The 18448-nt window shown below is 43.4% G+C and overlaps 1 protein-coding gene across 1 annotated transcript in view; it reads right to left on the bottom strand.

The window, feature by feature from the left end:
- The window catches only part of dmc1 (DNA meiotic recombinase 1), a 179127-nt gene that overhangs the window by 27285 nt on the left and 133394 nt on the right, over positions 1-18448 (bottom strand). Inside the window, exons 12-13 of the mRNA XM_043679281.1 lie at positions 5923-6037; positions 329-389 (exon numbers count right to left, since the gene is read on the bottom strand). Of these exons, the coding sequence (XP_043535216.1) occupies positions 329-389; positions 5923-6037 (176 nt within the window). The remainder of the gene's footprint in view (positions 1-328; positions 390-5922; positions 6038-18448) is intronic.

Below are 18448 nucleotides of genomic sequence, written 5' to 3'. Positions count from 1 at the left end.
CCCTCGAACCCAGCACCGCCTTCCTAACCTGCAATCATCTTCCTGACCTCTCCGCCCCCACCCCACTCCGGCCTATCACCCTCACCTTGACCTCCCTCCACCTATCGCATTTCCAAAGCCCCTCCCCCAAGTCCCTCCTCCCTACCTTTTATCTTAGCCTGCTGGACACACTTTTCTCATTCCTGAAGAAGGGCTCATGCCCGAAACGTCGATTCTCCTGCTCCTTTGATGCTGCCTGACCTGCTGCACTTTTCCAGCAACACGTTTTCAGCTCTGATCTCCAGTATCTGCTGTCCTCACTTTCTCCTCAAATTAAGTTTGTGCCTACCTCATGGCAGCTCCTGGATCCGCAGTCATCTGATTGGTAACAAACACTGCCACATTATATTCTGCAAAAGGGTGAATAAAAATTATTCTTTTTTTATGTAAAACCAGCTGTTAGAAACTCTAATTCTGGAAAGTAAAGTCTGGCTCAGAAATCTTAAAAAGTCACATTTGTAATAAGATTAGAGTGTAGAGAAATTGCATCCCTTCTTTCGCAAGTAAGAATTGATACAATCCAGAAATAGTTGGACAGTTTGTTACTGGATTATTTGAAAAGCAAGTATCCAGGTACAATTCTTTTCGCTCTAGTCAAAGTGCTATGGTAAATGTTTATACCCCAACAGTACCCATAACCAAAATCAACTAACAGCACAGCCAAATAATTAAACATAATGACTTCTCATTTCCATGGCTTTTATCACATAGACAGATCACTGCAAAAAGGTGATAAAAGGAGAAATAGGGCTGATTTAGGGCCAAAAAAATGGTTTGATATATGGAGGCAGGGGTCATAGCTGAGATACTAAATTAATACTTTACATCTGTTTTTCCCAAAGAAGATGCTACCGAAAATGATCTAGGATTGATGAAGATGAATTATTGAACAGGCTGTGAGTATTGGAAGTTGACAAGCGCAGGGACCAGATGACAAGAATGTTGAGGGAAATAAGAGTAGAAATTGCAGAGGCACTGGCCATTATTCTTCAGTTTAAATTGCAAATTTTTACACTTGTTCAAAAAGAGATGTAAAGATAGGCCTAGCAACCAAAGTGTAGTTTAACCTTGGCTCTTGGAAACTTCTAGAAACAACAATTCAGTACAAGGCTGATCTGATTGCATTTGCACATTCATGTTTGGCACAGTGGTTAGTGATTAGCAATGCTATCTCATAGCGCCAATGACCCAGGTTCAATTCTTCCCCTCAGGTGACTGTGTAAAGTTTACACATTCTCCCTGTGTCTACGTGGGTTCCCTCCAGGTGCTCTGGTTTTCTCCTACAGTCCAAAAAGGTGCAGGTTAGGTGGATTTGCCATGCTAAATTGGCCATTGTGTCCAGGGATGGAGGCTAGGTGAATTAGCCATGGGAAATGGAGGATTACGGGTATAAGGTGGCAGGTGGGTCTGGGTGAGATGATCTTTGGAGGATCAGTGTGAACGTGATGGGCCGAATGGCCTGCTTCCATATTGTAGAGATTCTAACAGACATGTGAGCAAAGCTATGGACAAGGACAACAGCAAACCTGGATACAGAGTTAGCTGAGCAATAATAATGGTTCATGGATGTTTTCTGGGCTGGATGAAAGTTTGTAGTGCAGCTTCCCAGCAGTCAGTGTTGGGGCCCATGCTTTTCCTGATATATATTAATAACCTAGTCTTTGGTGCGAGGATGCAATTTCGACAATTGTGGATAATTTGAAACTTGAAAGCACAGAGAAGGATCTTCAAAAATACACTGACAAGTTGGTGGAATGGGCAGACAACTGACATATAACGTTCAATGTTGACAAGTGTGAAGTGATTAATTTTGGTGGGAAGAACAGGAAATGATAATAGAAAAGAGCCCAGTAACCTTCGTGTAAATATGCATAGGTCACTGAAGATGCCAGCATTAGCACAGCAAGCTGGTAATGAAGTATACAGCACCCTAGGTTTATTAATAGGGGCATAGAAGATAAAGCAAGGAGATTATGCTGAAATTGTATGAGACAATAGTTTGGCCTCAGCTGGAGTATTGCATCCAGTTCTGGGTGCCACACTTCAGGAAGGGTGTGAAGCCAATGAAAAGGGTGCAGAAACGATTCAATGAGAATTGTTCCAGGACAGAGGAAATTCAGTTATGGAGAATTTAGGAAAAAATAATTTTCATGCAACAAGTGGTTAAGGTCTGGAATGCATCTCGTGAAAGTGTGGTGGAAGCAGATTACATCAAGACATTTGAAAGAGAATTAGACTGCTACTTGAAAAGGAATAACATGCAGATTTATGGGGCAAGGTAAGGGAATGGGACTAAAGGGAATGTTCATTTGAAGAGCTGACACTCTGATGATGAATGTTTCAATCCAAATATTTACTCTTTGAAGTATCTAATGCTATGTATTTTGTCCTCTGATTTAATGCCTGTGATGTTCCAAATGTGTATCTGAAAACTGTCTGACTGCTTCATAAGTCTAGAGTATGAAGAACATGTCTCCACAGGCAGCAGAAAGTGACCTACTTCTGTGCTGTAACAATTCTGCATTTCTGTGATTTGGATAGTGAAGAAGGTGTTTGACTTGCTTTCCTTTACTGGTCAGAGCATTGAGAATAGGAGTTGGGGTCATGCTGTGACCTTTGGAATATTGTGTGCAATTCTGGTCTTCCTCCGACAGGAAGGATGTTGTGAAACTTGAAAGGGTTCAGAAAAGATTTACAAGTATGTTGCCAGGGTTGAAGGGTTTGAGCTATAGGGAGAGGCTGAATAGGCTGGGGCTGTTTTCCCTGGAGCGGCAGAGGCTGAGGTGACCTAACAGAGGTTTATAAAATTAAGAGGGGCATGCGTAGGATAAATAGACAAGGTTCCCCACTGTAAGTAATCTAATCTAATCTTTTCCCTGTGTTGGGAGAGTCCAAAATTAGAGAGAATAGGTTTAGCGTGAAGGGGAAAGATTTAAAAGGGACCTAATGGGCAACTTTTCACACAGAAGGTGGTGTGAATATGGAATGAGCTGTCAGAGGAAGTAGTGGAGGCTAGTACAATTACAACATTTAAAAGGCATCTGGGTGGGTAAATGAACAAGAAGGATTTAGAGGGATATGGGCCAAGTGCTAGCAAATGGGACTAGGTTAATTTAGGATATCTGGTTGGCATGTTGGACCGAACAGTCTGCTTCTGTGCTGATAGCTCTATATATCACTTTTCTAACTGAACCACTGAGGAGCTGTTCAACTCACAGGGGTTCTGTGCAGAGTAAGAAATACTGTGTATGTTCCAAAAGTTTCATCATTTAACATTGGTCACTTTGTACAGAATAGAAGTACAATTTAGCAATCTTTTGGAAATTTTGAATGTCACAAATTCATAAGATTCCCATTAAATTTAAATAGAATTGCTATCATGCTCTTTCTAATTGTGACATCATTATCCTCTTCGTCCAAACATGTTCAATACCTTTGTGCATGATGACACCTTTTCGTTACTTCCTAGTTATATACATTCTTCATGATGAAAGACATGCATCGTTAGAACATCTCGGACCAGGTGCACTCGCGTTTACAACAGTCTCTTAACAACTTTGGATGTTTCCTGGACTTTGGCTGATGCTGAATGCAAGTACGCCCAGATAGAGATGGAGGGTTTGGCAGTCAACTCTGGCGTGAGGAACTGGATTTGTCATAGTGACAGATCATGAACTCCTGCTGGGGGCTACTGAAGGCAGACAAGGCGGTGCTGCCCATAATTTCTGGTCAAAATCAACAATGGATTCTTATTCTCAGCATGTATAAGTACAAGTTGGAACACCGCCCAGGAATCCAAGTGGCTCATGTGGATACCTCGGATTGTGTCCTACTGGCAGATACTCTACTGATGATGCCTCTCTTGGAAGAGTCCATTTTTGTTTTAAACTTTCTCGACTCGCTTCCGGTCACCGCTGACAATATCCGACTTTGGGCACAAAAAGATCTTGTTCTAGCAAAACTAAAATAGCTAGTGGCAATGGGGGAAACAGAAAGGCCATCACAACCAGGATTGGAACATGTCTGGACCTGGTCAGACCAGATCACCAAAGAGGATGGCATATTACTGTGGTGAGCAAGGGTGATTGTCTGAGTAAAGTTCGCCACCAGATACTGGCTGAACTCCACCAGGGTCATCCAGGGGCTTCCAAGATAAAGATGCTAGCAAGAAGTTATGTCTGGTGGCCAAGGTTGGATGCTGAAATGGCAACATTGGTATGGCAGTGCCCAGAGTGCCAACAAGGACAAAAATTGTCATTGGCAGCGCCTCCACTTTGGGAAAGGCTGGGTTAACTCTGGACTTGGTTGCATGTCGACCATGCAGGTCCTTTCATGGGCTCAATGTTCTTAGTCATTGTGGATGTCCATGCAAAGTGGTTGGATGTTCAAATAGTTCATTCAGCGAATTCTGGGATGGCGATTGAAGAGCTGGGAGCATCGTTCGCGATACATGGACTCCCGGAAGTATTGGTCACAATGGGACATCATTTACCAGCCGGGAATTCGAGTATTCCTCAAGTCAAATGGTATTTGGCACAGAAGGACAGATCCATACCATCCATTGTCCAATGGTCTGGCGCACAGAGCAATCAAAACTTTGAAGGCAGGTTTAAAGAAATAGCCTGCAGCGTCACTGGATACCAAACTGTAACAGTTCCTGTTTGATTATAGGACCACCCCTTACGCAACTACAGGGATAGCTCAGGCAGAGTTAAAAATCACACAACACCAGGTTATAGTCCAACAGGTATATTTGGAAGCACTAGTTTTCGGAGCACTGCTCCTTCATCAGGTTGTGGAGTATATACACTAGCTCCAAAAGCTAGTGCTTCCAAATAAACCTGTTGGACTATAACCTGGTGTTGTGTGATTTTTAACTTTGTACACCCCAGTCCAACACTGGCATCTCCAAATCATAGCTTCAGCAGAGTTGCTGATGGGAAGAAGATTCTGTACTAGGTTAACCTGATATTCCTGGACCTGGGTAGGAGCAGAGGGGTGGAGCGGTGAGACAGCATCAAGAACACCATGCTTCCTCTAAGCGAGAGTAACAACTTACTTCAGGGGATGAAGTTTGGTGCCAGAACCACGGCCCGATGTGGGTATGAAATGAGGCTGACATGAGGTTTTGTCCCATACCTTACGAAGTTTCAGGAGGTGGGCGGCCCTTTACAAACATGGATCACCTGAAAACTGCTATCTCTCAAACAGGGTAGGAGCCAAACATACCTGATCCCTCAGAACAGCCAGAAGAACTGTCAGAAACGGTGGGTTCTCCCCCTCCATCTAGTGTCAAGGAAACCTCAGAGTCCGGGTTTGATGCAGCTTTGATACCAGCAGAAGGAGAGAAGGGAACTCTCCCAAGATGCAAGAGTCGGGCTATAGTCTGGTACCTGCCACCCATATTAGAGTCTGAGTCAGAGGAACGGTGATATATTTCCAAGTCAGGATGGTGAATCCATCAGACAGTGACTGAATTTACATCTCAGTCATAACTGGCTGCTGCAGACTTCATCTAAAAAACACATTTTGGAGTTAAAAGTTAACAATGTCCACTTCGGGTACTTTGGGATTCTAACTCTTTGTCATGACAGACTGACGATAAAATTCAAAATGCAGCCATGTATTCAGACCTTAACTTGGATACTATCTACATCACAGACTTCTTGAAGATAAACCTCAGGAAATATGGACTTGGAGAAAAAAAACACATAAGCAAGACCTACCTGATCAGTGAGCTCAAGTAACGGGATTATTTCCTTCAAAGAACATCGATAACAAAAGATCTTGCAAACTTATGCACTATGAGATAATGCATTATTCAGAACAGTACACCAACTGAACAATACATTTCCTAAATATGCAAGACTCTTTCATAATTACCTTCAGAGATTTTCTGGAGACGAGACAGCATCTGAGCCAGTTTCTGCTGACGTTCTGCAAGTTCACCACGGCCACTGAAATCCACTCGGAAAAGTGCCATGATTGAATCTATGATCTAAAGAGCAAATATACAATCAAAAACATTAATTTAAGGAACATAATAGAAAAATAAAGGATCAGAATTGCAACACTTCTTTGTGCAGCTAAACAGAAAACAAACATAAATTGCCCTTTTCACCTGGAGATGTCTGAATTACTGACAGCTGTTAAAACAGCTGGAAGGTACAAAAAGGTATTGAGCATCTGGCTTATTAACTGAGCTTAACAAATTACATGGCTCTGGTATTTACAGAGAGGATGCAGGTGAGGCTGAAAATAATTGAAGAACCTGTTAAGGCAGGACTTCATTCACAATTTTAATCTACATTTTCCATCTGGTAGCCAGCTCATTGAATGGCTTGGTGAGTGGAGGCAGATTGCCAGGCTGCTAGTCCTTAGGGTAAGTAAGCAAGAACTGGAAAGTTGCAGATGCTAAATTGATTGTGAATTATTATTGTCATGCAGTTAGATCAACTGTGGTTGACCTCTTCATCCTGAAAAAGCAGGAAATTAGAGACCCATGAGAGGAGTCTGCCAGAGGGTGAACTGGCAATCTGGGCCATGAAGGACTTGCCCTGAATTGGGCGGCTGCAGTATAAGCAGCTGGTGACGTGAGACTGATGTGCAGCAGAGAGAGGTGTAATGTTTATTGAATGTGAAATAACTCCACAGAGGCTGGTATCCCATCACTAAGTCTTCCTTTATTTACACATGAACAGTCCTTAACTTTAGTACTGCCTCTTCAGAGTCATGTGCCAGAGCATCAGTATCTCTGACACTTTTTGTATGTGGCTAAAGTTAAAAGTCACACAACACCAGGTGATAGTCCAACAGGTTTATTTGGAAACACTAGTTTTCGGAGCGCTGCTCCTTCATCAGGTGGTGAAGGAGCAGCGCTTTGAAAGCTAGTGCTTTCAAATAAACCCGTTGGACTATCACCTGGCGTTGTGTGATTTTTAACTCTGTACACCCCAGTCCAACACCAGCATCTCCAAATCATTTGTATATGTCAGCCAGGGTTCCCAGAATGTGGCTGTTCATCTGGTCCAATCAGGGAACTCATTCCATGAGGTCCAGCTGGCTGGCCTCATTACAATTGTAACATTCCTCCTTCTCTGATTTTGCAGAGATAGGCTGGTGCTTTATCTTGGAGAGATTCCTTGGGCGTTTTACCACCGGGTCAGGTTCCTGCAACTTGGCATCTGATATGGGCAGCAGTAACGCAAGAGCTCACCTCTTGCACCAGGAATACCTTAGGAGAATTTCACTCTGCTTTCAGCGGCAAAAGCATTGAGGCAGCTACATCTGTCATGTCCATCTCCGATTCAGAGGATTTGACAATGTTTGATAGAGTGGGTGACTGTTCCAAGGGGGACAGCATGTTATACTCCTACATCATTTGTGACTTTGTGGCTATCCACGTGTTTGTATAGATCCATTTCACCTACCTGAACTTTATAAGTCTCGATCCAGACCTTGCATCAACCATGCCTCTTACCTTAGCGAGACCATTTCCATGATTCTTACACAAACGTCATCCCCTGTATCAAACTGGCTCTCCCACATGACAGAGCTTTGAGTATTGGAGTTCCCGATGTTGTTTCTCACACTCCACCAAGATCCGGGAAGATCAGACTTAGCTTGGTGCAGAGTTTTCTGACCATTAACAGGTGCTATGCCAGTGGGGTAGTCTATATATATCAAATAAGAGCCGTGACAGCTTGGTATCAAGTGAGACCTTAGACTGTTTCTTCAAGCCAGCCTTCAAATTTTGGATTGCTTTTTTTAAAAATTCATTTTTGGGACATGGGTGATGGTGGCTGGCCCTTTCCCTAGTTGCCCCTTGAGAAGGTGGTGGTGAGCTGCCTTCTTGAACTGCTGCAGTCCACCTGCAATGAGTTGACCTACAATGCCATTAAGGAGGGAATTCCGGGAGTTTGACCCAGCAACAGTGAAGGAACAATGATATATTTCCAAATCAGGATGGTCAGTGGCTTGGAGGGGAATGTGAAGGTAGTGGTGTTCCCATGTATCTGCACCCTTGTCTTTCAAGGTGGAAGTGGTCATGTGTTTGGAAAGTATTGTCTAAAGGTCTTTGGTGAATTTCAGCAGTACATCTTATAGATTGCACACATTGTTGCTACTGAATGTAGGTGGTGATGGATGTGGATACTTATGGATGTAGTGCCAATCAGGCATGCTGCTTTGTCCTGGATGGCATCAAGCCACTAGAGTGTTGTTGTAGGTGCCTCCATCTAGGCAAATAGGAGTATTCCATCACACCCCTGACTTGTGCCTTATAGGTGGTGGACAGGCTTTGGGGAGTCAGGAGGTGAGTTATTCTTCACAATATTCCTTGCTTCTAACCTGTTCTTAGAGCCCTTGTGTTAATGTGATGAGTCCAAATGAGTTTCTGTCAATGGTCACCCCCAGGATGTTAATAGTGGGGGATTCAGTGATGGTAACACCATTGAATGTCAAGTGGCTGTAGTTAGACTGTCTCTTATTTGTGATAGTCATAGCCTGGTAGTTGTGTGGTTCAAATGTTACTTGCTACTTGTCAGCACAAGCCTGGATATTGTCCAGATCCTGTTGCATTTGAACATGGACTGCTTTAAGATCTGAGGAGTCATGAATAGCGCTGGACATTGCGCTATCATCGGCATATATCCCTACTTCTGACCTTATGATGCAAAGAAGGTTATTGATGAAGCAGCTGAAGCTGTATAACACTACACTGAGGAACTCCTGCAAATGCCTGTGTGGGCTTCCTCCGGGTGCTCCGGTTTCCTCCCACAGCCCAAAAATGTGCAATTTAGGTGAATCGGCCATGCTAAATTGCCCGTAGTTTTAGGTGCAGGGATAAATGTAGGGGAATGGGTCTGGATGGGTTGTTCTTCGGAGGGTTGGTGTGGACTTGTTGGGCTGAAGGGCCTATTTCCACACTGTAAGTAATCTAATCATATGTCCTAGAGCTAAGATGACTGACCTCCAACAACCTCAACCGTCCTCTTCAGTGTCAGGTATGACTCCAACCAGCAGAAAGTTTGCCCCCTGATACTCATTGGTTTTGGTTTTGCTAGGAAGTTTGATGCCACACTCGGTCGAATGCAGTCTTGATGTCAAGGTCTGTTACTCTCACCTCAGCTCTGGAATTCATTCTTTTAAATTCATTGAATCTCCATGCACAGAAATGCAGACAAAGATACACCTAGGAACACAAAGCTTAATTAGTTAATTAGTTAGCTTCTAAAGATGGCGGCTGAGAAACATTGCAGCTTGTGGCTTCCTTAGACTGGTGGCCTGGAATGCGTCTACTCTGTCTGCTTTTACTTTTGTTTTCTTTCTCTGCTTTTTGTTTAATGTTCCCAGTTGTTCTCCCGGCTTCTCCCGGCCCAGCAATGAAGTGGCTTTCAGTGGCCTGGCATGGTGGTCTCAACTTGGCGTGGCGATCTCCTGCTGTGGGGGTCTTGTCCCAGCATAGAGGTCTCATCCCTGTGTGGAGATCTTCTTCGACACCAGCTTCTAGGTATTCCAACAGCCTCGCAGGCAGTCTCGTCCAGGACTGGCAGTCTCAGCCCTCAGTATTCCAGCTGTCCATTGTGGTAGTCTCAGCTTGGCATGGCAACTTCGGTGGAGATTCCTGGCCCAGTATTCCAGCGGTCCAGCTGTCTCATCCTGGCGTAGCTTTCTCTTCCCAGCTGTGTGTTCCAGGTATTCCATCATTACTTAAGCGGCTTTCCCCAATCCCAGGAGCTGTTAACTGAACTGTGATGAACTTAAGTCTTAGAGTTATAGAGATGTATAGCATGGAAACAGACCCTTCGGTCCAACTCATCCATGCCGACCAGATATCCCAACTCAATCTAGTCCCACATGCCAGCAACTGGCCCATATCCCTCCAAACCCTTCCTATTCATATACCCATCCAAATGCCTTTTAAATGTTGCAATTGTACCAGCCTCCACCATTTCCTCTGCCAGCTCATTCCATACACGTACCACCCTCTCTGTGAAAAAGTTGCCCCTTAGGTCTCTTTTATATCTTTCCCCTCTCACCCTAAACCTATGCCCTCTAATTCTGGAGCTGAAAATGTGTTGCTAGAAAAGCGCAGCAGGTCAGGCAGCATCCAAGGAACAGGAGAATCGACGTTTCGGGCATAAGTCCTTATTCAGGAATGAGGAAAGTGTGTCCAGCAGGCTAAGATAAAAGGTAGGGAGGAGGGACTTGGGGAAGGGGCGTTGGAATTGCAACGCCCCTCCCCCAAGTCCCTCCTCCCTACCTTTTATTAGCCTGCTGGACACACTTTCCTCATTCCTGAAGAAGGGCTTATGCCCGAAACATCGATTCTCCTGTTCCTTGGATGCTGCCTGACCTGCTGCACTCTTTCATCTCTGATCTCTAGCATCTGCAGCCCTCACTTTCTCCTCTAATTCTGGACTCCAGGGAAAAGACTTTGTCTTTTTATCCTATCCATGCCCTTATAATTTTGTAAACCTCTATAAGGTCACCCCTCAGCCTTTGACGCTCCAGGAAAAACGGCCCCAGCCTGTTAAGCATCTCCCTATAGCTCAAATCCTCCAACCCTGGCAACATCCTTGTAAATCGTTTCTGAACCCTTTCAAGTTTCAAACATCTTTCTGACAGGAAGGAGACCAGAACTGCACACAATATTCCAACAGTGGCCTAACCAATGTCCTGTTAATTTGACCTTTTTTACTATTATGTCATTAAAATAGGAGCTGTGGTAGGGTGACTTATAAAACTTTTCACTGTATTTTTCATGTGATGTGACAAAATATCTTTTATATTCTCTGGAATTCAGCTTTGTTTTCCATGTTTGAACCGAGGCTGTAATGAGGTCAGGAGCTGAGTGACCCTGGGGGAACCCAAACTGGGCATCATTGAGTGGGTTATCGCTGAGGAGGTGCTACTTGATAGCACTATTGAAGACAATTTCCATCACCTTACTGATGATCAAGAGTACATTGATGAGGTGGTAATTGGATTTATTCGGCTTTTTGTGTACAGGACATACCTGGGCCATTTTCTAAATTGTCAGGCAGGTGCCAGTGTTGTAACCATACTGGAACAGCTTGACTAAGGGAACAGCAAGTTCTGGAGCACAAGTGTTCAGCATAACTATTGCAGAATGTTGTCAGGACCCTAAGCTTTTACAGAATCCAGAGTCTCTAACCATTTCTTGATATCACATGCAGTGAATCAAATTGGCTGAAGACTGGTATCTGTAATGCTGGGAAAAACAGTTGGAGGCCGAGATGGATCATTTACTCAGCATTTCTGGTTGAAGACTGTTGTGATGCTTCAACCTTATCTTTTGCACTGATCTGCTGGGCTCCTCCATCATTGAGGAATGGGATATGTGTGAAACCTCCTCCTCCTGTGTGTGGTTTAATTGTTCACCACAATTCACGCCTGGATATGGCAGGATTGCAGAGCTTAGATCTGATCCATTGGTTGTGGGATCACTTAGTACTGTCTATCACTTGCTGCTGATGTGGTTTGGTAGCTCCACCAGATTGACACCTCATTTTCAGATATGCCTGGTGCTGCTCCTGGCATACTCTCCTGCACTGTCCATTGAACCAAGGTTGATCCCCTGGTTTGATGTTAATGGTTAAGAGAGAGATAAGCTGGGCCATGAGGTTACAGATTTTGCTGGAATACATTTCTGCTGCTGTTGATGGCCCACTGCATCTCATGGATGCTCAATCTTGAGTTGCTAGATCTGTTTAAATCTCTCCCATTTAGCACAGTGATAGTGTCACACATCATAATGGAGATTATTCTCAATGTCAAGGTGGGACTTTGTCTCCACAAAGCCTGCGGTGGTCACTCTTACCAACACTGTCATTGACCGATGCACCTGAGCCCAGCAGATTAATAAGGATGAGGTCAAGTATGTTTTTCCCTCTTGTTGGTTCCATCACCATCTGCTACAGACCCAGTCTAGCATCTGTGTCCTTTAGGATCCGACCAGCTCGATCAGTAGTACTGCTGCCAAGCCACTCTTGGTGGTGGACATTGAAATCCCCCACCCAGAGTACATTTTGTGTCCTTTCCATTCTTAGTGCTTCCTCCAAGTGTTGTTCAACATCAAGGAATACCGATTCCTCAGCTGAGGGAGGATGGTACATGGTAATCAGCAGGAGGTTTCCTTGCCCATGTTTAACCTGAAACCATGAGACTTCATGGGGTCGGGAGTCAATGTTAACTCCCTCCTGACTGCATACAGCTTTGCTGCCACCTGTCCTGCTGTGAGACAGGGCATATCCAGGGATGGTAGTGGTGTCTGGGGCATATGATTCCGTGAGTGTGACTATGTCAGGCTGTTGCTTGACTACTCTAAGAAACAGCTCTCCCAATTTTGCCACATGCCCCCAGACATTAGTAAGAAGGACTCTGCAGTGTTGACAGGGCTGTTTCTGCTGTTGTCTTTTTCAATGCGTAGGTTAATATCAGGTAGTTCGTCCAGTTTTAAAAAATTTCTTTGAGACTTTGTAGCGATTGATGCAACTGAATGGCTTGCTAGGCCATTTCAGACAGCAACTGGGAGTCATCCACATTGCTGTGGGTCTGGAGTCACATGTAGACCAGATCAGGTAACAGGCTGATTTTCTTTCTTGAAGGACATTAATGAACCAGATGAGCTTTTAAAGACAGTTGAAATTGGGTTCATGGTAATCAGTAGATTCTCAATTCCACATCTTTTTTTATTGAATTCAAATTCCACCATCTATCATGGCAAAATTTGAACCTGGACCCCATACCATTACCTCAGTTTCTGGATTAATAGTCTAGCAATAATACAACTGCGACATTATTCCCTCTGCCAAGCCATTAGATGATGGGTGGTGTCCTTATATGTTGAATTCCATTCCACTTGAAGAAATAATTAAATTCCCCACTGGTAAATGATGGCCCATTATCCGTGCGAAGAAAAAGATACACACAGGTGTTCTATCATCATCCCCATGTTTGACGAATGGACACTATGTATGTCCAACCACTTTGAGTGAGTGTCTACAATTACTAAGAACATTAAAGGTATGAAAGGACCTGCACAGTTGATGTGCTACCGAGGCAAAGTTTATCCAGTCTTTCCCATGGATAGGGGGGGATCTGCTGGCAGTACTTTTTCTCCTTGTTGACACTCTGGGCACTGCCCCACCAATATGGCTATATCTGCATCCACGCCTGGCCACTAGACATAACTTCTCACCAACATCTTCATTTTAGAGACCCCTGGATGGCACTGGTGGAGTTTAGCCAATATTTGTCAGCGATGTTTGCTCGGGAAAATCACTTTAACTCCCCCTAACAATATGCCTTCCTCTACTGTTAGCTGGTTTTTCCTGGCCCAAAAATGTTTCAGTTCTGCGTGTGATGGCCCTTTGGTTTGTCCCATCAATACCAATTGTTTCAGTTTTGAAACAACTGGATCTTTCTGTGTTCAAAATCTGATATTGTCAGCTGTGACGGGGAGAATTCCAGAAAGCTTAATATCATTACAGACTCTTCCGTTCGGGGTATCACCAATGATGTATGTGCCTATGAGAGTCAGCTCAATGCATTCACATTTGCTATTTGGTGTCCTGGATGGTGTTCTAACATGTAATTATAAGCACTTGGTATTAGTGCTCAAGGTTAAATATGGCCTGAAGGTACGGGTGGCATTGCCTTGTCCTCTTTAAGCAGACCTAGTAGGGGTTTGTGGTCCTTGATTATCACAAACATTTGGCCATAAAGATATGGTGGAACTTCCTAACTCCAAAATGGCTGCATGAGTGTAGTACTAATTATGACCGCCAATCCTTTTTTGATCTGGGAAAATTTACGCTCTGCATTAGCCAAAGTATTGGATGCATATACCATTGGGCGTTCCTCACCCTTGGGCGACCTGTGAGCTAATATCACCCCAATACCATACAGTGAGGTATCACATTTTAATCACAGATCTTTCTTGGTATCATAGTGTGCCAACACCTCAGAGGATGATAGCTGTTTCTTTACTTCGCTGAAGGCTAAGGCTTGACTAGCGACCATTTCCAAGGCAGACCCATTTTTAGGAGTTGATGCAAAGCTGTCAGGATTGATGCCAGTTTATGTATGAAATTTCCATAATAATTTATCAGCCAAAGAAATGACCTAAGCTCCTGGACAGACGTGGAAGGCATGCATCTTTGATTGTCCTCATATTATCTTCTAACCGGTATAACCCATCCTTGCTGACTCTGTAGTCCTGGGGGCCTGGAACACACATTTCTCAAGAGTACGCCTACCTTGGAAAAATACCTTAGGACTATATCCAAGTTTTCTCAGCGTTCCTTATTAGTTTTCTCTGTTCTTAGGAGGTCATCTAGGTAAATGGCGACCTTGCAAAATCTGCTCCGTTGTCCGCTGAAAAATTGAACATACTGACAATACTCTTAATGGCACTCTCATATATATGGGTATTAATTGTAACATACTCCCGAGAATCCTGGTCTAAATGCAATTACAAGTAAACTCATGTCCAGCTTAATGAAGGACTACTCTCCTGCCAGCTTTGCATTTAAATCCTCTGCTGAATACGATATTTATCCAGCTACGAAAGTGGTTTACCATTTGTTTAAAATCCCCAGAAAGGCGAACTGACCCACTGAGGTTTAAAATCGATACAACCAGTGCTGCCCATTCTGCAAATTTGACTGGTTTGGTGATTTCTTCACTTTGCAGCCAGCCAGACTTCTGGCTTTATTTTTGCCTTTAAGGAAATGGCACTGATCAGGCAATGCAGGATCATGGAATTGCTTCCTGGTCAACATGCATGGTGGCCTTGGCTCCTCTGATAGTCTCTAGACCTTCCTGAAAAACTTCCCGGTATGTAATTCAGACTTCATTCAGGCAATTTTTCAATATTGAAAAATATTGAGTCAATCTAGGTGAATCTCTCAATCAATTTTGCCCCCTCAAGCTTGGACACAAGTCTTTTATTACAATTATTGGGAACTGAACCAGCTGCTTTTCATAAGAGACTGAAAACAAAGTTGTACCTTAATCTGTAAAGTCTCCATGGTATAAGTTCTCAGCCTAGCTGAGATTCTGCACAAATTTAAGGGCCAGAGTCCAGGGCAAATTTTATTGAAGACTGATTCTGCGATCATTGATATGGCCATACCGGTATTGACTGCCATTTGAACTGGGTGAACACCTAATCTGACGTTTATCCTGCTTGATTCTGATTTTGATGTTGCTAAACAACTTAACTGTTCCAAATTGGATGTAGGTGGACTTTCCAAGGTATGACCTCTATTGGATATACTCCACAATACCAGACTATGAGCTATTTTACTCAGTTTAGGTCTTAGAGGACTGTATTGCTGTCTGCACACGGCAACAACTACAATGGCTTGCTGACCCAGATCCTGAAGAAAATTTTAACCATTTGTTGGATGCCTGGCTTTGTTCTGGAGTTTTGTTGTGGGCTTACCCTTTTCATGAAATGTCCTAAGTGAGGCTATGCAATTGCCTGCACTCAAGTGGTGTTGCCCAAGGTCAGTCAGACTGGCGAGGATGTCCACTTCCATCAGAATACCCTGCAACTCAAATGTTCCATTTGCCACATTTGCCTATGATAAAGCACCTGTTTGAAGTCCAGTTGGGCTTCAGCCAGTAGGTGTTTTTTGCATTGATACATCATTAATCCCAAATACCAGCCAGTCTCTAAATATCTCATTAAGGGTTCAACCAAAGTCACAGGCTTTGCTAATTGTCTAAACCGAGTCAAAAATCCCAATATGGATTCACCGGCTTCTTGAATTACCGAGTAAAAGCGATAGCGTCTCAGAATTAGCAGTAGCTTGGGGTTGTAATATTCCTTAACTTTGTCCATCAATTCTTGAAAGGTTTTATTATCTGGTGCCTTTGGGAAAGTTAGGCTCATTATGACAGAAAAAGCTGCTGCTCTACAGGCTGTAAGGAGCATTATTTGTTATTTTTCATTTGCCACAATGTTTGCCCGGAAAAAATAATGCATTCTTTCCACATACGAGCCCAGGAGACGATGAGGAATGCAGACACTGGAAAGTCAGAATCGATAAAATGTGGAGCTGGAAAAAGCGCAGCAGGTCAAGCAGCATCAGAGGAGCAGGGAAGTCGATGTTTCAGATTGGAACTTTTCATCAAGACCAGTCTGATCCTCTGATACTCTTCAACCTGCTGTACTTTTTCCAGCTTCACACTTTATCGATTCACCCCCCAACATACTAGGCCCAGTCCTCAATGGCAAGGTCAAACAATTCAAGCTTCCCAAAGGCATGGTGGAAGAAATGCTTACTCCAATGAATGTTGCGAGCATCATGCTCTATTCCCGTCACCACTGAAATTACACTAAATAGGTCAGTATCCTATCACCAAGTCTCTTTTTATTTACAGATGAACAGTCCTTGATTTTAATATGCCTTTTCAGAGTCAGTTATGAGAGTGACAGTATCTCTGACAGTCCTCTTTTTATCTGAGCCAGTGCTCCCTGATTGGATTAGCTTAACAACCCTATCAGGGAACTCATATTCTATAATGTCGAGCTAGATGACCTCATTACAATCACTACTGAATGCATCTTATGGTGGCTTCCAACTTTGAAGTCATGCCCAATAGGAGCCGTTTGATCATAGATCATAGAATCCCTACAGGATGGAAGCAGGCCATCATGGACGAAGATGACACTCTTCCACTGCCAGAGTGAGTCTGCAGGTGGCTATACAGATTGATGCAGCTACCACCAAGCTCTGTTAAATCTGGGAGAAGTAGTCTGCAAATTTTTGAGTCATTTGCAAACTTAGTTATCAGACTATGTACATTTTCATCCAAATCATTAATATATTTACTACAGACAACAGAGGTCGCAGCACTAGTCACGGACCTCCAGTCAGAAAAGCACCCCACCACAACTAACCTCTGTTTTCAATGACTAAGCCAATTTTGTGTCCAACTTATTAATTCACCGTGAATCCCATGTGACCTAATCTTCTGGACCAGCTTATCATGAAGGCATTTGTCAAATGCTTGAGCAAAGTCCATGTGGACAACATCCACTGCCCTATCCTCATTAGTCATCTTATTTCCTCAAAATACTCAATCAAATTTGTGAGACAGACCTCCCTTGCACAAAGCCATGCTGACTATCCCAAATATGTCATTATTTTCTAAATGTGAGCAAATCCTGTCTGTAAGAAGCTTCTCCAATAATTTCCCTACCACTGATGTACGGCTCAACAATCTATAATTTCCTGGACTATCCTTGTTGCTCTTCTTAAACAAAGGAACATCATTGGCTATTCTCTCGTCTTCTGGGCCCTCACCTGTGGCTAAAGAGGATGCAATGATCTCTGTCAAGGCTCCAGTAACCTCTTCCCTTGCCACCCCTCAGTATTCTGGGAAAGAGGCCATCAGCCCTTGCAGACTTATCAACCTTAACGTTTTTAAGACACCCAAAACCTCCTTTTTCTTAATATCAATATGCCCCAGAATATCACCATACTCCTCTCTCATTTCTCATCATTATCCATGTCCATTTCCTTTGCTGAATACCGAAATGAAATACTCATTAATGATCTCACGAAGTAACTCCACAGAGGCCAGCATCCTGTCATCAAATCACCCTTTATTTACATGTGGAAAATCCTTTTCACTGATCCAGTTCCCTCAGAGCCAGCTCTCGGAATGTCACGATGTCTGACACTCCTGTTTTAATTCCTGAAGAAGGGCTCATGCCCGAAACGTCGATTCTCCTGCTCCTTGGATGCTGCCTGACCTGCTGCGCTTTTCCAGCAACACATTTTTCAGCTCACTCCTGTTTTAATGTCAACTTGGGACTCCTGATTAGACCAGATTATAGTCACCATTAGGGAACTCATTTTCTGACCTCGTTACAGTCACTACCTCACCCACTTCCTCTGCCTCATGATAAACTCCCTCCTTTGTCCTGGAGTGGACCTACTCTTTACTTAGCTACCCTCTTGCTCCTAATATATGTATAAAATGCCTTGGGATTGCCCTTAATCCTATTTGTCAAAGCCATTTTATGGCCCCATTTAGTCCTCCTAATTCCTTTTTAAAGTTACTTTCTTCTTCCTTTATAATCTTTCTGGAACTTGTCAGATTGCAGCTTCCTTACATATGCTTCCTTTAGCTTTCTGATTAAAGTTTCAATATCTCTTGTCATCCAGGGTTCCCAAACTTTGCCATCCTTATTTTTCATCTTCACAAGAACAATCTCATTCAGAACTTTGATCAACTGACTTTTAAAAGACTCTCACACGTCAGATGTGGATTTACCATCATACAGCTGTGCCCAAATCTAATTTCTCCAATTCTTGCCGAATATTGTTGTATTTAGTCTTCTCCCAATTTAGCACTTTCACCC

This window comes from Chiloscyllium plagiosum, chromosome 39, assembly GCF_004010195.1.
Source record: "Chiloscyllium plagiosum isolate BGI_BamShark_2017 chromosome 39, ASM401019v2, whole genome shotgun sequence".
NCBI classification, from domain to species: Eukaryota; Metazoa; Chordata; class Chondrichthyes; order Orectolobiformes; family Hemiscylliidae; genus Chiloscyllium; species Chiloscyllium plagiosum.
This window is presented reverse-complemented; position numbering and strand designations above follow the sequence as displayed.